Here is a 14,543-nt window from a genome sequence, read left to right as displayed (position 1 = left end):
CTTCCACCTCTGACTGATACCCAGAGGTGACTCACCTTTTTTAGGGAGAACAGCTGTGTGACTTATGGCAGAATGTGTGTGATGCAAGAGTCACATCTTCTGCCCTAAAGGACCTTGTATTTCCCACCAGGCAGGCATGTTTGCATCAAATTCAAGTAGGCTATTATTCTAGCTATATATCAGAAATATCTGTCTTAGTTTAGAAGTTTCTTTTTTCCCCCCAATAAATGGAGGACCAATTGTCTGTAACAGATTATGTTTATTATTCCCCAGAGATTCAAAGACTTCTTCCCAGCTAACCCTCTTCTTCATTTTCCATGTTAGTTATCTAATTTTGCCTGCTCCCACCCATTCTTCTGACTTAACGTTTCCTGTGATTAAGTGACTGTGATTCCCCTGTGATTCCTGTGACTGAGGCCTTTGCACAGCTGACCGTCTCTGTCACACCGTCTTTAGTGAACAGTCCAGACTGTTTGGGCGGTGTTACCAAGAGACAAGTGCCGTCCTTTGAACAAGCTGTGTGTTTATGGCTCCTTCTTGACATGGAATGAAATTTCCTTAATTTCATTCAGATTTCAGGCCATTGCTGTCCTTTTCTCCTTCTCTGTCATCCCAACACAGTGTTTTAAGATGAGATTATTATTTGGGGAAGTATGTTGAGAACCTGGTCGACGGCAAAATGTGTTTTTTAAAATTTTTAATCTTTATTGGAGTGTAATTGCTCCACAGTATTGTGTGTGTTGTACAGTTTCTGCTGTACAACAAAGCGAAAGAGCCACATGTATACATATATCCGCATATCCCCTCCCTCCTGAGCCTTCTCCCCATCCGACCCCTCCAAGTCCTCACAAAGCATCAAGCTGCTCTCCCTGTGCTCTGTAGTAGCTACCCACGAGCCACCTATTTTACATTTGGTAGTGTGTATATGTCGATGCTACTCTCTCACTATGTCCCAGTTTCCTCTCCCCCAGGTGTCCTCACGTCCGTTCTCTACGTCTGCAAAATATTTTTACTATATGTGAAAACAGTTTTAAACTGAATGTTGATTCCAGCTCATCAAAGTCTTACCATAGACCAATTTAAAAATTGTGTGTGTGTGTGTGTGTGTGTGTGTATTGAGAGAGACAATATGTATTCATATTTTAAGTATATTCCTGGGATACTTTTTGCTAATAATAGCACCCATTATTGATGACTGCCTATATGCCGAGCATGTTGCTGGGTGTTTTATATACGTTATCGCCTTTTTGTCCTTCGAGCACCTGAAGTAGGTTACTTATCTCCGTTTACAGAGGGAGATCCTGAAACAGAAGACCTGAGACACTCAGTAATTTTCCCCATGCATTACCTAGGTACTGGCAGACCCTCAGTTCTAACTAAGGACTGACTGATTCCTGCATTAGTACTTTTAATCACTGGACAAGCCACTCAAACATGGACTCATTGTATCTTTAGGTCATCACTGAGTGGTCTTCTCACGTCATCCTTTAGGCAGCACCAAGAGTCCTTGGCAGCAGAGAGAGAGAGGCGGCGACAGGAGAGAGAAGAAAGGTTGCAGAGAATAGAACGGGAGGAAAGAAACAAATTCAGGTAAGCAGGATTTTAAGAGTTTTTAAAGAACGAACTGAAAAATTAAAGCACATGCCTTCACTGCTGCCTACGGTTAATACTGGTGTTAAAGGGTTAGGAGTTAATATTCTTGCTTTCGATGCTGTCTCTGTTTTCAGGGAAGAGCAAGGCGATGCCTGAAACAGGCTCGCTCTGGTTTGTCCTGGCCTGTCTTCCTTTGGCCTGTGGCAGGAAGCACAGCCGGCCAGCCAAATGTAATTAAAGACTTGTGTGTTCTTGCGTTCTTCTAAAATGGGTTTATCCAGGCCTTCCTGAAGGAAGAGAACCTAATTGTCTTAATTTGCCATTTCCCCCTGAAGCTGCTCATGCTTTATTCATATTCTATGGGATGCCTAAAAGAAAATGCTTTTTCCCATTTTCTGGTTTGCATCTTGCTGCCTATAGCAACATTTCATATGTTTTAAGCAGTAATATTTTCTCCTGTGGGGGAGGAAGAGGCATTGTGCTGATTACTCCCAGCTCAGAGAGCTGATTACTCTCTTTGGTCTCTGTCCAGCTCCAAGGATGTGTCCCTGGGTGTGGCCCACTCCAGCTTCCATGTCCGGCCTGTCTGGCCCACTGAGTCCAGGGTCACTCCTTTTCTCCTTCAGCTAGATCAGCTATCCCCCCATCTTCCTGGTCAGTTTCCTAACGCCCCTCTCCCCTCGGTTCATGCTGTGCGGTGCTCTATAAAATGCCAAGCCCTTGCTGTGTCTTTTTTTTTTTTTTTACGCATTTCATTCCTTCTCCTCTTCCTTTTTCCCCTTACCTTTCCCCTCCTTCCTTCTCACCTTCCACTTCTCCTTCTCTCTCTTCATCTTCCCATTCATCTCTCCCATGGTTTCTACACTCTTTCTTCTTTTTATTTCTCTCCCATCTCCACTTCCAGTTTCCTCAGCTCACTTTTCTGGGAAACTGTATTCTGATCAGTTATACCCAGTGAAACCTACAAAGAATGTAAAGCGTTGTCAATGAGGATTTACAAGTTCAATAATGTTTTTTTTCCAGCAGGCAGGAGGAGTATGTATAATCGTAGAAATGATCAAAACATGAGCAGAGTTGTGAACTTGCCTTAACTGTAACTCACTACTGTATGAAAACAAGTATCCCAAGTGTGTGGGTAAAATGCTAAGCCTGACTTTTGTAAGATGGGGCTAATGGGCTGCATGAAATACACCAGCATCATTCTTAGACCAGAATTGTGTGGTGTACTTTGAGCTGTCAGATTTCTACCAAGTGTATGGAAAGACCAGACCTGTATGCACCATTTCTCATGAGGTAGTTCTGGAAGTTGTCACTTTTGTAAAACCACTGGAACAGGTTAAATGCTTCCTGATTCAGTGCTTTCTGAGAGATTCACATATTTCACCACCAAATAGCAGCAGAGAATCTGTCTGAAACACATGGAACATTCACAGATTAGCTTATACAGCTAAAGATTTTGATTGAAAACCTCTTACAACAGGGTACCAGTTCTGGGAGAGATGGAATCAGCACACTCCCTCCTGTCCCCTCTACTGCATCACTCAATGTGACCGTAAATCATAGACAGATTTAAAGCATGGAGCTCTGAAAACTCTGAACCGTAAAAGAGGGCAGGTGAATTGGGCACGGAGACTAGCATTCAAAGTTCCACCAAACCAGTGAGAGTTTACCATTTTTTCCCTGCAGTATCACATGGCATGTACTCAAAAGCACCCCAGACCCAGAAGCACATACCAAGTGTGAACTGAAAGAGCTCTAAGAGAGCTCTTTCTGGTATGAGAAGCAGTGAAAGGAATTCCTGAGGGCCAGAGAGTTGAGAAGTCTCCTATTTTTTCTTATGTTTTATTTCTCTCCTATCCCAGCCTCCAGTATTGTTACAGAAGCACAGTGATGGCAGTGATGTGCAGGCAGGCACCTAAAACTTTGAGGGAGGGAACCCTTTCGGGGATCTGAAGGGCACGACCACAAGAGCACGTTTTCTCTCTGTGTCCTCCTGCTGCATCACCTTGTATGCAGGTGGAGTTACTGAAAGTCTGCAGCAGAGCAGGGAAAATAAAGGCCAAGCTCTTTGGCTAGAGGACCAGGAAGGAAGACCCAGGGAATCCAGAAAATGATGCGAAAGTCACTAAGAGTAGAGAGATCAAGAGAGAAATCCTGAGATCATCTCCTGAGGAGGAGAGAGAAGAGGAGGGGATGGGGGGGAGCGGAGGGGAGGGAGGGGAGGGGAAGCCTGGGGCATGGATGGGGGGGATCTGCTTTTCCCCTTTCCCAGTGTTTCAAGAGTCACTTCCGTGACTACAGTTGTCATCACGACATTCCAGAAGAACTTCAACACGAAAAGTTCTGGTCTTAAACTTAGATTCAAGTTGAACCTCACCAGTAGGAACAGAAAAACAAACATTAAAATCAGACAAATTTGAGCATCTCATGGATAAAGACAAGAGAGAATGCACAGAGCAAGAGCTTCCCATGATCCCTGCTTAGAGACTGAGAATGTGAGGGGTGCAGAGAAGGAATCCTGGGCTGTGGAAGGAGTGTCCAGACTATAGAGTGCACCACGAAATGGCCAAGACACTTGGACCCACTCAGATTTAATTCTTGAGATGAACGTTGGGGGGTTACCAGAGCTTGAGTATGTGTTAGTCACCTCTGAAAGCTATTGCTTGCTTTGTCATTGCCTTATTTTATTTACGAATTGTTTTACCTTTTAAAAATCTGTTTGTTCCCCCTCCTCCCATATACGTAAAGTCTTCTTTCTGAGGAGTAATTAGCAAAGTCTGAGTGAAGCCAATAATCCCATGTTTTCATCCCCGTGGTTTTATAGAAAACTCATTATATTTTGTACTTTTAAAGTTTAGCCTTTATTTTTAAAAACATCAACGGCAACCACGTTCCATTTCTGAGATAATAGAGGGCTTTCGTGATATACACTCTGTTAGTAACTTCTTGGCAATTTTATGAGCATCTGATTCTGTTGTTTTCTCTCCCCATTTTGTTTCTTCTGCATGTTTCTATTAGCCGAGAGTATTTAGACAAAAGAGAAGAGCAACGGCAAGCAAGAGAAGAAAGGTTTGTATATCTCTTCTTTCCCCTTGTAACCAAATGGCATGTGACCGTGCACTCTTAACCAGGCATGCAGAGGAGATTGTGTTCATTAAAACATAATAGCTTCACCTAAGACCTTGGGTACCGAGCATTGTGCAGAATAGAGTGTCCTGGTCATCTCAATTTTCCAAGAAAGTACAGATTTATGATTTAGTGCCATCGTGGTGTGAGATGTATGTGTCTGTTCCTCCAAAACTCTTCTCCAAATAAGCATGTTAGTTTAGCATATTGGCATATGGTATGTATTTTAAATGCCTTGCACCACCACTTCTGAGCCTGGGTTAGGTTTCCCTCCTGTATGTTTCCAAGTCACTTATTCAGCATTTCTTCATCAAATGTTTGAGCACATTTGCCTGGCACTGGCTGGGACGCCAAACCCTCCTGAGACTCTTCCCGGAGGTGCCTGGTCCCTTACCTGTCTCCGTACTGAACTGTACTGAGTTCCTAAGTGCCAGGAACCATACCTGATTTTCCCTGGTGTCCCGGTGCCTGCTGCAGGGCATTCACATAGCAGGCACTTAAGAAGGAGGTATTGAATAAATGAGCAAAGGAACCAACAGCTTTAAAACATTTAAGCTGTAAACCAGTTTGTTCATTTCAATGGCAACATACTTTGAATCCCATTAACCATGCCAAGTTAATGTATTCAGTGTCTGATAAACTTAGATAAGCAAAGGAAATTGTTTTTGGAAGTGGACCCACAAAAGGCAGGTTTACCTAGCATTGTACAGCCTGCACTTATTCCCTCCACCACCAGATGGGGTTACTGCATGGAGAGATGGAAAAGGCTGAGTTCACACCAGAGCCAGTTAGGAACCTAACAGTCTCTGAACTATGCCAGTAAAAAGTGGAATTGTGCAAATTTTTTTTAGACACCATCAGCTAAATAGATCAGGACAGTCTGAGGCAGGGAAGAGTGGAGACTGCCTGTGTTCAATTTAAAAATTAGGTGCTTACGTCAGTCTCATAAACAAAACCATGGCATCGCTTTAATTCCAGCATCCTATTAGATCATTGCCATCCTGATAACCAGTTGTGGCCAGCAAATTTCTAGTGAAAGATGCTGGTAAAGAAACAAAGACACTTCTCCTTCTCTAATTAGTACCTGTTTTTGACATTGGGGGACATGACATATACCCAGGTTTAAGAAATCAAATTTTATTTTTTAGCTTTCCCTCCAGATTCTGCACTTCTTTTGAGCTTTTCGACAACTTGACTGTCATGTTATGTCTGCATAGGCAAGGCTTCAAAGCTCCTGGAGAGATGACCAGGTGCTGTGTTAAGGTCGGAGCTGATTCAGACTGACCTCGAATTTTCCCCAAATGACGAAGGGTTACCTCTTTCTGGGTATTATTTACTGCTCTTGTCTCCAAAGCACAGCATCACTTATGCCTGGAAAATTCTCGCAGAGGAGTTTTCCACTCCTCTTCTCACCCTTTCTTGTTCTGCCCTCCATCCTCCCCGCCTTCACCACTCATCTGCCTGGGCCTTCTTAGCTGATGCCGGGGTAGGGCTCTCCGTGGCCCCAGGTGGGATTCTTTCCTTACACCCACCTCTCTGTTTACTCGGAGGTTTGGGGAAGCAGCCAAGCATTTTCCTTTGATTTGGACCAGCCACTTTTCCTGGTTAGCTGGCTGCCTGAATTACCTGGTAAAGATGGAAGCGAGGGAGATAGACTTTCAATCCCTTGTTGGAAAACAGCTGGGAGTTCCTGGTAAGCCAGGAAAAGATAAGATTTCCAAGATAATGGAATTTGGAAATGGATGGGAAAACTAATGGGAATGGTGGACAGAGACAAGGAAGAGAACTCCATCTGGTGCCTCTTCAGGGTGGAGCCAGGCATGTTTGGTCCCATGACTCTTACCCCTAATGCAAAAACTCAAAGAAGACAGCCAGAGGCACAGCAGAGGGGTTTTGAGGCTCATATCATCTAGTATAATGAGATGAATGTCACTTTGCTATTTTGAGGGGTAATGGCCAGCCATACAAATTTGATTTAATTTTTAATTTTAAAATTTCATTCCATGTCATCTCATTCCATAATTTCAGGGAAACTGTTTTCTTGATAATGGTGTAGATCCGGAGTAAGTTTCTGTTAGGTCTATAATTTTTTTAAGTATTGTAAGAACATCTCTATCTGATATTGATCAACTTGACATTCATGGATAATTCTTTTCTAGGAGTGGTAAGGAATGCAATCCAGGCTGGGAACTACTGGGTAGGGGTGGGGGGTTGGGGCGGGGGGTCAGGGTGGAGAGTAATCTGAGGGGGACAGCAGGACATGGAGAGGAGCTGCCTTATGGGAAGCACATGTTCTAGGGGCACAGTGCAAGGGATGGTTGGGACTGGGCAGGAATTTAGGAAATTATGCATGAAGGTGGTCATGAAGCAGTAAGAAAGGGTTCTGAGCACGGTCTGAGGACAGAGTAGAATCTAGAGGGAGCCAGGTTTTGGTTTAATGTAAGGGAGAATTTCCAAGCAGTCGGGTGGCAGGAAGAATCGTTAGTAAGTACAGCTGAAAGGCAGGCAGAGTTTCTGTCAGGCCCTGTGAAAAGAGATGATCATATGTTCCCTTGACAGCAGTGCCAGCCTTGCCACCCACAAGCCTGGTGGGTATCGAGCTCATCCCAAAGTTTGTTTCTGTACCTCCCACTGAACTATAAGCACCACAACGGGGGGGTTTTTCTTGTTTATTATTAAATTTCTAGTGCCTACTGCAGTTTTAGCACATGACAGACACTCAACAGAATATTTAGTAAATAATAAAAAGACAAATGAAGAAAGATACGGGCTGAGGCAGGATAACAATGCTTCCACGAGGGTAGCAAAGGTGCAAAGTCTTTTTTTTTGGCGGTGGGGAGGGAGCTGTGCTTTGTGGATAGAAAACCCAGTGCTTTGTACCCGGGAGGCTACATCAGAGTCTGTGAGTTGGGGGTGGTGTTGCTAGGCAGCCAGAGATGTGCGGTCATCAAATGGGCTGGCGGGCTCCTAGATCAAGTACCACTTAGAGCCACTCTCTAAGGAAAGGTTGGGGTATAGGTCCAGCTTCCTCCCCAGGTTCTGTGGAGATGCCTGGAGATGCTCGCAGGGCAGGAGAGGTTGCTGAGCTGTGAAGTTCTCCATGCCGAGTGGCCTAGCTCTCCCCATGCACACCCGTCCGCCCTCACCTCTCTGGCCCATCGCGGGGGGAGCACTGAAAGATTTAGTGCTTCTCGACACCTGGGCCTCCCCACCCCTGCCATTTTTGAGTTTTTAATTGTGGAAAAATACACATAACATGAAATTTATTATGCTAACCATTTTTAAGTGTATAATTCAGTAGTGTTAAATACATTCATGTATTTGTGCAGCTAGCCTCCAGAACTCTTTATCTGTAGAAATGAAAATTTCAACCCATTAAACAAGTACCCACGCACCTTCCCCTGCTATTTTTGTCTACCACGTAAACATCCTCGGAACGACCCAGATTAAAGCCCTGACTCTCCTCCCACCTCAGGGATCCTCAGGGATGACATCTGTGAGCTGAGGGGTGCACAGGAGTATTCTTTGAGACATATCTACCCAGAATCTGGATGAGCCACCGCTGGGGTCTCCCGGAAAATGGGGTGAGCCCTTTGGCTGCCAGCACATACCTCCCAGCCTGGCTGCCCACAGGGAGGGGAAGAGAGAGGCCAGGTCCAGGGCCAGGACGGAGGTTAGTGATAGGTTGTCCTGGCCTGAAGCCTTTGGTGCGAGGCTTCATTGCCTCTCTCCCTGGACCCTTCTGATTTTGTTAGAGCACTGCTTCCCTCCTCTAGGGTTCTGATCTCCTGGACATGTGTGGGTCCCCTTGTTTGCACTTTATTCCTTCCTGTCCCCTGCCCTGTCGCAGAAGGCTTGGACTCTGTGCAGGGACACGTGCTCACGCACCCCTGCTGGGCTCTCAGCATTCCTAGCCTTCTGTTTGCCCCTAGACCTTTTAAAATATGGACTCTGACTCTTGCTCTCAAGACCACTTTCTTCCATGATTCCTGTCCCTTCCACTGCCAGGTGGTGTTTCCTTGCTGGTCTGAATTAAGTTCAGAAATATCTTCCCTTTGGTACCTCTCCTGCTTTTTGAGAGGGACGATGTTGGCAAGGAAAGTCCGGAGTTTCTAAAGCTCTCTTTCTGGGTCTAGCTTCACCCTGTAACTGTGAGGCAGACATTTGCAAATGCAGATCCACCCCACATCTTTTATCAGAGATTCACCGTGAAAGTAAGCTCACCCCCCAAGAAAGTGAAATCAGGTGGCTTTGCCGCCCAGGGCTGCTGCCTGGCAGGTTCCTCACTGCGCACTTCGCCTGCTTCCCGTCAGCCGACGCGTGCACGGCGCCCTGGGAAGAACAAAGGATGGTAATCTCCCTGTTCTCAAAAATCCTATTATCTGCTTGTTGAAAACAGACATACACATGTGAGAAGATGGCTACACAGGCCAGGCAGTAAATGTAAAATGCCATCTGAGTTGAATGGACTACATACCCAACATGAGTTCAGAGGCAAGGCCAAGATCACTTCCAGCTGTGGTGGTCAAGGCTGGCCTCCCAGGGGGAGACATGTGTGCGAGCCTGTCCTGAAGGGCAGACTTGCCTTGGAACTGGCAGGGAGAAGGGTGATGACTGCAGATGTGGGGAGCCACGGCCCCCCGAAGGATGGATGAAGAAACGCATGCTTTTTAAATACATTCTTTTTCAAGGTTTTTCGTGTGTGCTCTGCCTTTCTTATCCAGCTGAAGTAAGGGTGCCGTGTGCAGTGTCTGGGTGGGGGCTACAGTGGGTCAGTGCTGGGGACTTGCCCACTGAAAGGAACTGAAGCAGTGAATCCAGATGGATGTGAGTGAGGGTCCGAAAGAAGCTATTTCAAAGTTTCTTGGTGGGTACAATAGTCAGAAACCTGCTACAGCTGAGTTCATAAATTTATTCCTGAACAAATAATGGCGGGTAAAATTAGCAGACATCTGGAAGAGGCACATATTTCAAAGTTATTTTGGTCTGATCTATAAAGCACACTATGAGGAATATGATTGGTAGCTGGTCTTAATAAACAGTTAGTGGGTTCTGCCTGCCTGAAATGCAAAACAGATGTATCTTTGTTCTTTTAAACTGACTTTGATGAATAAACTATATGTGACGTCAGGGCCAAGCTATTGGATGTCTGAGTCCTGCTCAGAAATATTTTAGAATATAAAAAACTTTCCATGGTCGACACCGAGAGAACAAAGTGAATTCCAGTCACATTGCTGTTAGTATTGAAGCAGGTTCAGAAATCCAGGGAGAGCTTTGTCCAACAACCTTTTGGTATTTTGGGGCATCGGTCCTCTCTGCCACACCAAGGCACCCTCCCATTTCACAGCTGCGAGCTCTGAGGTCGTGTGGTTTTCAGTTGTCACTGCTGGGGCTTTTTGATGGTCATTACTGCTGTTTTGCTTGTTTGTACAAATGTTTCCTAAAGGAGCAGAATAGGACTCTGCAGCAGTGATCTAGTATCTGGAGACTGTGATGTTGCCACTTCCTCCAATTTGTTTGGTTATGAATGATGCAGGATTTTTAATCATCAGCATCTTGGCTTTGCTGGGTGTTTTTGGCAGACGGGCCCTCCAGCCAGCCCTGTGCTGTGCTCTGTGCATCAGGAAACCAGCTCACTCTGCAGGTGTTTCATCCATAAACAAGCGTCAGCCACGGGCTCCTCTTTCTTTTTACGGAAACCCTTTGGAATTTAACTTTCAGATACAAATACTTGGAGCAGTTGGCAGCTGAAGCGCATGAGAAGGAACTGAGGAGCCGGAGTGCGAGCCGGGGCAGAGCTGACCTCTCCTTGGACCTGACCTCACTGGCAGCCCCTGCCTCCCCCGCCCCCCTGAGGCGTAGCCCTTCATCTGTAGACTCACAGGAGGCTCTCACGGTATCATCCTCCACCCCAGGAACACCTCAGCATCCCCAAGGTGAGTGCAGGGAGAGTAGGGGGAACTGATGGGTTAATTTACATCAGACGGGCATCTTCTGGGCAGCAGGAACCATTCCTACCTGCAGACTCATGCTGAGAAGCAAGTAATGGGAAGCTTCGGGGGTGACTGTGACCTGAGCTGTCACTAATAACTAGGGGTCTGCAGAGCCACTTACTAAAGCAAAATTATTTATAAAGATTGTCAATGTATGATCATTGAAAAGGGAGAATACCTAAAATAAGACTTACTTTGGCATTTAATCCTGATTCACAGGATAAGTTAGGATTAATTTATTACTCTGTGATTTGCATGTTTTTTATTTATTGGATCTGTCCAATAAAGTGACCCCTTTTAAACGTTCCTCCTATAGGAATTGTCGGTCTGGTTTAAGTTAAACTGATGAAGGATGAAATTAATCAAAGCGAGCAAAGAAATGTGGACCTCGTGAAAATAAAAGTTAAATATTGAAGAAGAAAAAAATAGAAAATAGTAAAGATGACTGGCACGTGGTGTGGGGGCGGGTGTAGATGCCTGTGTGCAGGCAGACAGGCTCTCCCTGGAGAAAGTCCCTGTCGTCTTAGCTTTATTTGGAGAAAAACAATGATATCGTACACTGCAGCCTTGGAGTGTCAGCAGTTTTCCTGTTGGCTCTGTGAATTGTGAGTCCGTTTTCTTTCACATTATCAGAGAGGATGATTCTCGGGTACAGGCACCTAATACTGCGTGTTGACTAACCCTGTGGCCAGAACTGTTTGGTTTAATCGAGTGTGATGTCTTGCAGCCTGGTGTAGATTTAGCCAGCTGAAGACAACAGAGACACTAAACTTTTAACTCTTGGAGGGTTGACTAAATATGGCGTAAAGTCTAATTTAAACAAGGCAGGACTCCATGACCTCAGCAGAACTGGATGTAATGGAATAATCTTGTCTGTCCAATTCTTTGCTGGCTCTCTGAGCCTCAGGGCTCAATCTGCTGGAACAGGCTGATTCCACCCCAGCTCCCCATCCCATCTCGTTCCTCTGGGTCCCTGAGCCATGGAAGGTTGTCCCAGGCAGATGGCTCAGTCATAGATGAGTAATGTTGGTCTTAAAATATTGAGACTCTGAGACTCAGGAAAACAGACTGCTCTGTGACAGCAGCATGCTTTCCACACTCTGCCTGATATCACTGCTCTGTCTAAACTGTGGTATTTCCAGAGGCAATATAAAAAAAATATTCCCCTGCAAAGCTGTGGTTCGGGACTTAATCTTGGGACTTTTAACTCTGAGAGTTGTATCTCCAGCACTTTACAGAATGGTTTTGTCCAAACTGTGAAGTACAGAACGTACTAAGAGGAAATTGTCAGTATCTCTAAATATTGTTTGTCCTCAAGATTTTTAATCTACTTGATGTTTGTGGCAGAAAGACAGTTCCTCGAGTATTTTTGTCCAGTTATAGTTACTTGAGGCCATCTTATCCGATTAAAAAGACAATATTTTAAACTTCAATAAGAACACAGAAAATACTTATTTTCTGTATACATAATATGCACTGGGGAAAATAAAGTTATTTCAGTGTGCTTTCAGAGAGAGAAAGAGCAAATGTCATTTTCCTTTACAGAGAAGGGATTAATAGAGACTAAGGAAATGTTTGAAGTCACAGCATAAGTGGTATCTGCATCAGAAAAAGGAATACTGGACTTCAATTTGGACATCATTACAAATTAATAAAATAGCATTGAGGCTTTCTTTCTCCTTGAGGGGAGGGGGGAAGCAGTGACTCTTGCAGAATCTAGAAGCGCTGTCCGTCCTATGTTAAGTCATTAGCGTCCAAAGCAGTTGGAACCAGCAAAGTATTCTAACATCCTTGTCCTAATGCATAACTGAATTATTCAACTGGAAATTATAAGTGTACAAGAAGAAATGCTGTAAGAGGATGCTCTCAAGAGAACTGCCGAAGCGTCCTTCTGATTTGAAGTCTTTGCCCTTATGACAGAAACACAAAGTAGGTATGATGGAGAGGTTTTTCTCAGCCTGGTTTGTTATCATTCTTGGAAGCATTCTGCCAGCTCCCAATTAATAGTCTACACTTTTCACCAGGTCCCATTTTCAAATACTGAAAGTAATTCTTTGCTGATCCCTAATATTTAGAATATTCCAACAGCTGGAGGGAGAATAAAAAAATATAATCATACATCCAGATGTTTGGCCTGCACCGAACACCTGGCATGTGGTCCAAACGTGCTGGGGTTGACTCGCTTTTTCGTTCTCTGTTCTGGGGGAGCCATGTGCTAATGATTCACTTCACATTTTTTTGGTGCTTAGAGCCTTCCTTCCAAATGCTACTATTTAATACTTTGTGGTGCATCTCAGTAAGTAGAGGAGAGGCTATTATCCCTGTTTTACTGAGGCTCAAACAGATGGAAGATGTGCTTCAGATCTTGTTGACACCATTCTGGGAGGAAAACCACTGTCTTGACTTTCAACCCAGTCAGTCATTTATCAGGGCATCATGGTGCCATGGTATTTGTGGGGTGTTCCTCTGAACACCGCGCCATCCCCTTGCTGACCCTCTCCCCAGTATCTGTAAAAAATGTGACCTACGTTTCAGAATTATATTTACAAAAAAAGAGGAAAAGTGAGTATTTGTTCCTGAATTATATAAACCTCAGGGTTAAAGGTCACTTTGTGAATTCTCACGTGGATTCTGGAGAACTTTTGACAGCAGAAGATATGAAAACATTAAAGCATTCTTTACCTTTTGTCTTACAAAATATATTTACAAAGATGGAAGAGCTAATGGTAAAATACCTGTAGCATTATGTGCTATCTAGAGAGATCTTTCAGCCAAAAACCTTCCTAGCTAAATCTGCTGTAACTTTTGTATAAATTGTGCCACTACTCCCACCATCAAGTCAGTGTGTGCTTGAATTATTTTTCCGTCTGGCCCTCTTGTGGTTCACAGCAGGTGTTTGTCCCAATGGTGCCTAACCTGGTGGTGATGGCTTGAGTGTTTTTCCTTTGTGTGAAACTGTCAGACCCAAGTGATGAAGAAACATATACATGTGTTCTCATTTGCGCTGTGCTCTGATTAATGGAGACAGTTCACTCCCCATTTAGGTAAACATGGAAGGGCGTCTCTCTTCATCCATTGCTTTAATTATCTTTTCTGTATTTTCACTGAGCCCTGGTGGTATCCATCTATCCAATAATTTTATCTCCTCTTATTTTAAGATAGTCACAGATGACTCTGGAAACAAATATTCTCACTAGTTAGAGAAAAAGGTACAGTGTTCTTATTGGGATAGAGTTTTTTTGATGTGACAATGTGAGGATGAAAAATAATGATAATCTGGGAATTCCCTGGTGGTCCAGTGTTTAGGACTCCATACTTTTAATGCTGAGGGCCCAGGTTCAATCCCTGGTTGGGGAATTAAGATCCTGCAGGCCGCATGGCATGCCCCCCCCCCCCAAAAAAAAAGATAATCTGTGGACCCACAGTGAAGTCATACAGCAAGGGTAAATTATTATGCCAGTGGGTGTCAGATCTAGGTAACCTATTTCATGGAAACAAAATGGAGAAAACCACTCATCTCAAAACCAGGTTGAAGGTGGCCCCTGCAGGGTATCCCAGGGTTGAACTGCCTTCCTTGGAGGCTAGAACTGTGTCCTTTCCAGGCTTCCTGGCTTGCATACCTGAGTCCCTCCTGAGGCTAAATGGAGGGAAATGGCCATTTCCCAGTAGAAGAAAGCTGCTGTCAAGAGTTTACAAGGTGCTTTCACTCTCTAATGTAGCCATGAAAGCATACTCAATGGCTGGATTATTTTTTCTTATTTTTAGCTCAAAGCTCTCTAATTTGCACTAGAAATAACACGTTAGAGATGCATTTTAAAATTTTTACCCTTC

The 14,543-nt window shown here is 44.4% G+C and overlaps 1 protein-coding gene and 1 non-coding gene across 5 annotated transcripts in view; both read left to right on the top strand.

The window, feature by feature from the left end:
* The window catches only part of FHOD3 (formin homology 2 domain containing 3), a 475,552-nt gene that overhangs the window by 372,099 nt on the left and 88,910 nt on the right, over positions 1-14,543 (top strand). For all 4 annotated transcript variants that reach the window (XM_057698544.1, XM_057698543.1, XM_057698545.1 and 1 more), the window contains 3 exons: positions 1,456-1,590; positions 4,612-4,662; positions 10,441-10,655. In XM_057698544.1, the coding sequence (XP_057554527.1) occupies positions 1,456-1,590; positions 4,612-4,662; positions 10,441-10,655 (401 nt within the window). The remainder of the gene's footprint in view (positions 1-1,455; positions 1,591-4,611; positions 4,663-10,440; positions 10,656-14,543) is intronic.
* Positions 13,997-14,069, top strand: TRNAK-UUU (transfer RNA lysine (anticodon UUU)). Its single transcript has one exon. It is a non-coding gene; the product is annotated as a tRNA-Lys (tRNA).

Source organism: Hippopotamus amphibius, chromosome 11 (assembly GCF_030028045.1).
Source record: "Hippopotamus amphibius kiboko isolate mHipAmp2 chromosome 11, mHipAmp2.hap2, whole genome shotgun sequence".
NCBI classification, from domain to species: domain Eukaryota; kingdom Metazoa; phylum Chordata; class Mammalia; order Artiodactyla; family Hippopotamidae; genus Hippopotamus; species Hippopotamus amphibius.
The sequence above is the reverse complement of the archived record's forward strand: the minus strand, read 5'-3'. Positions and strand labels throughout refer to the sequence as shown.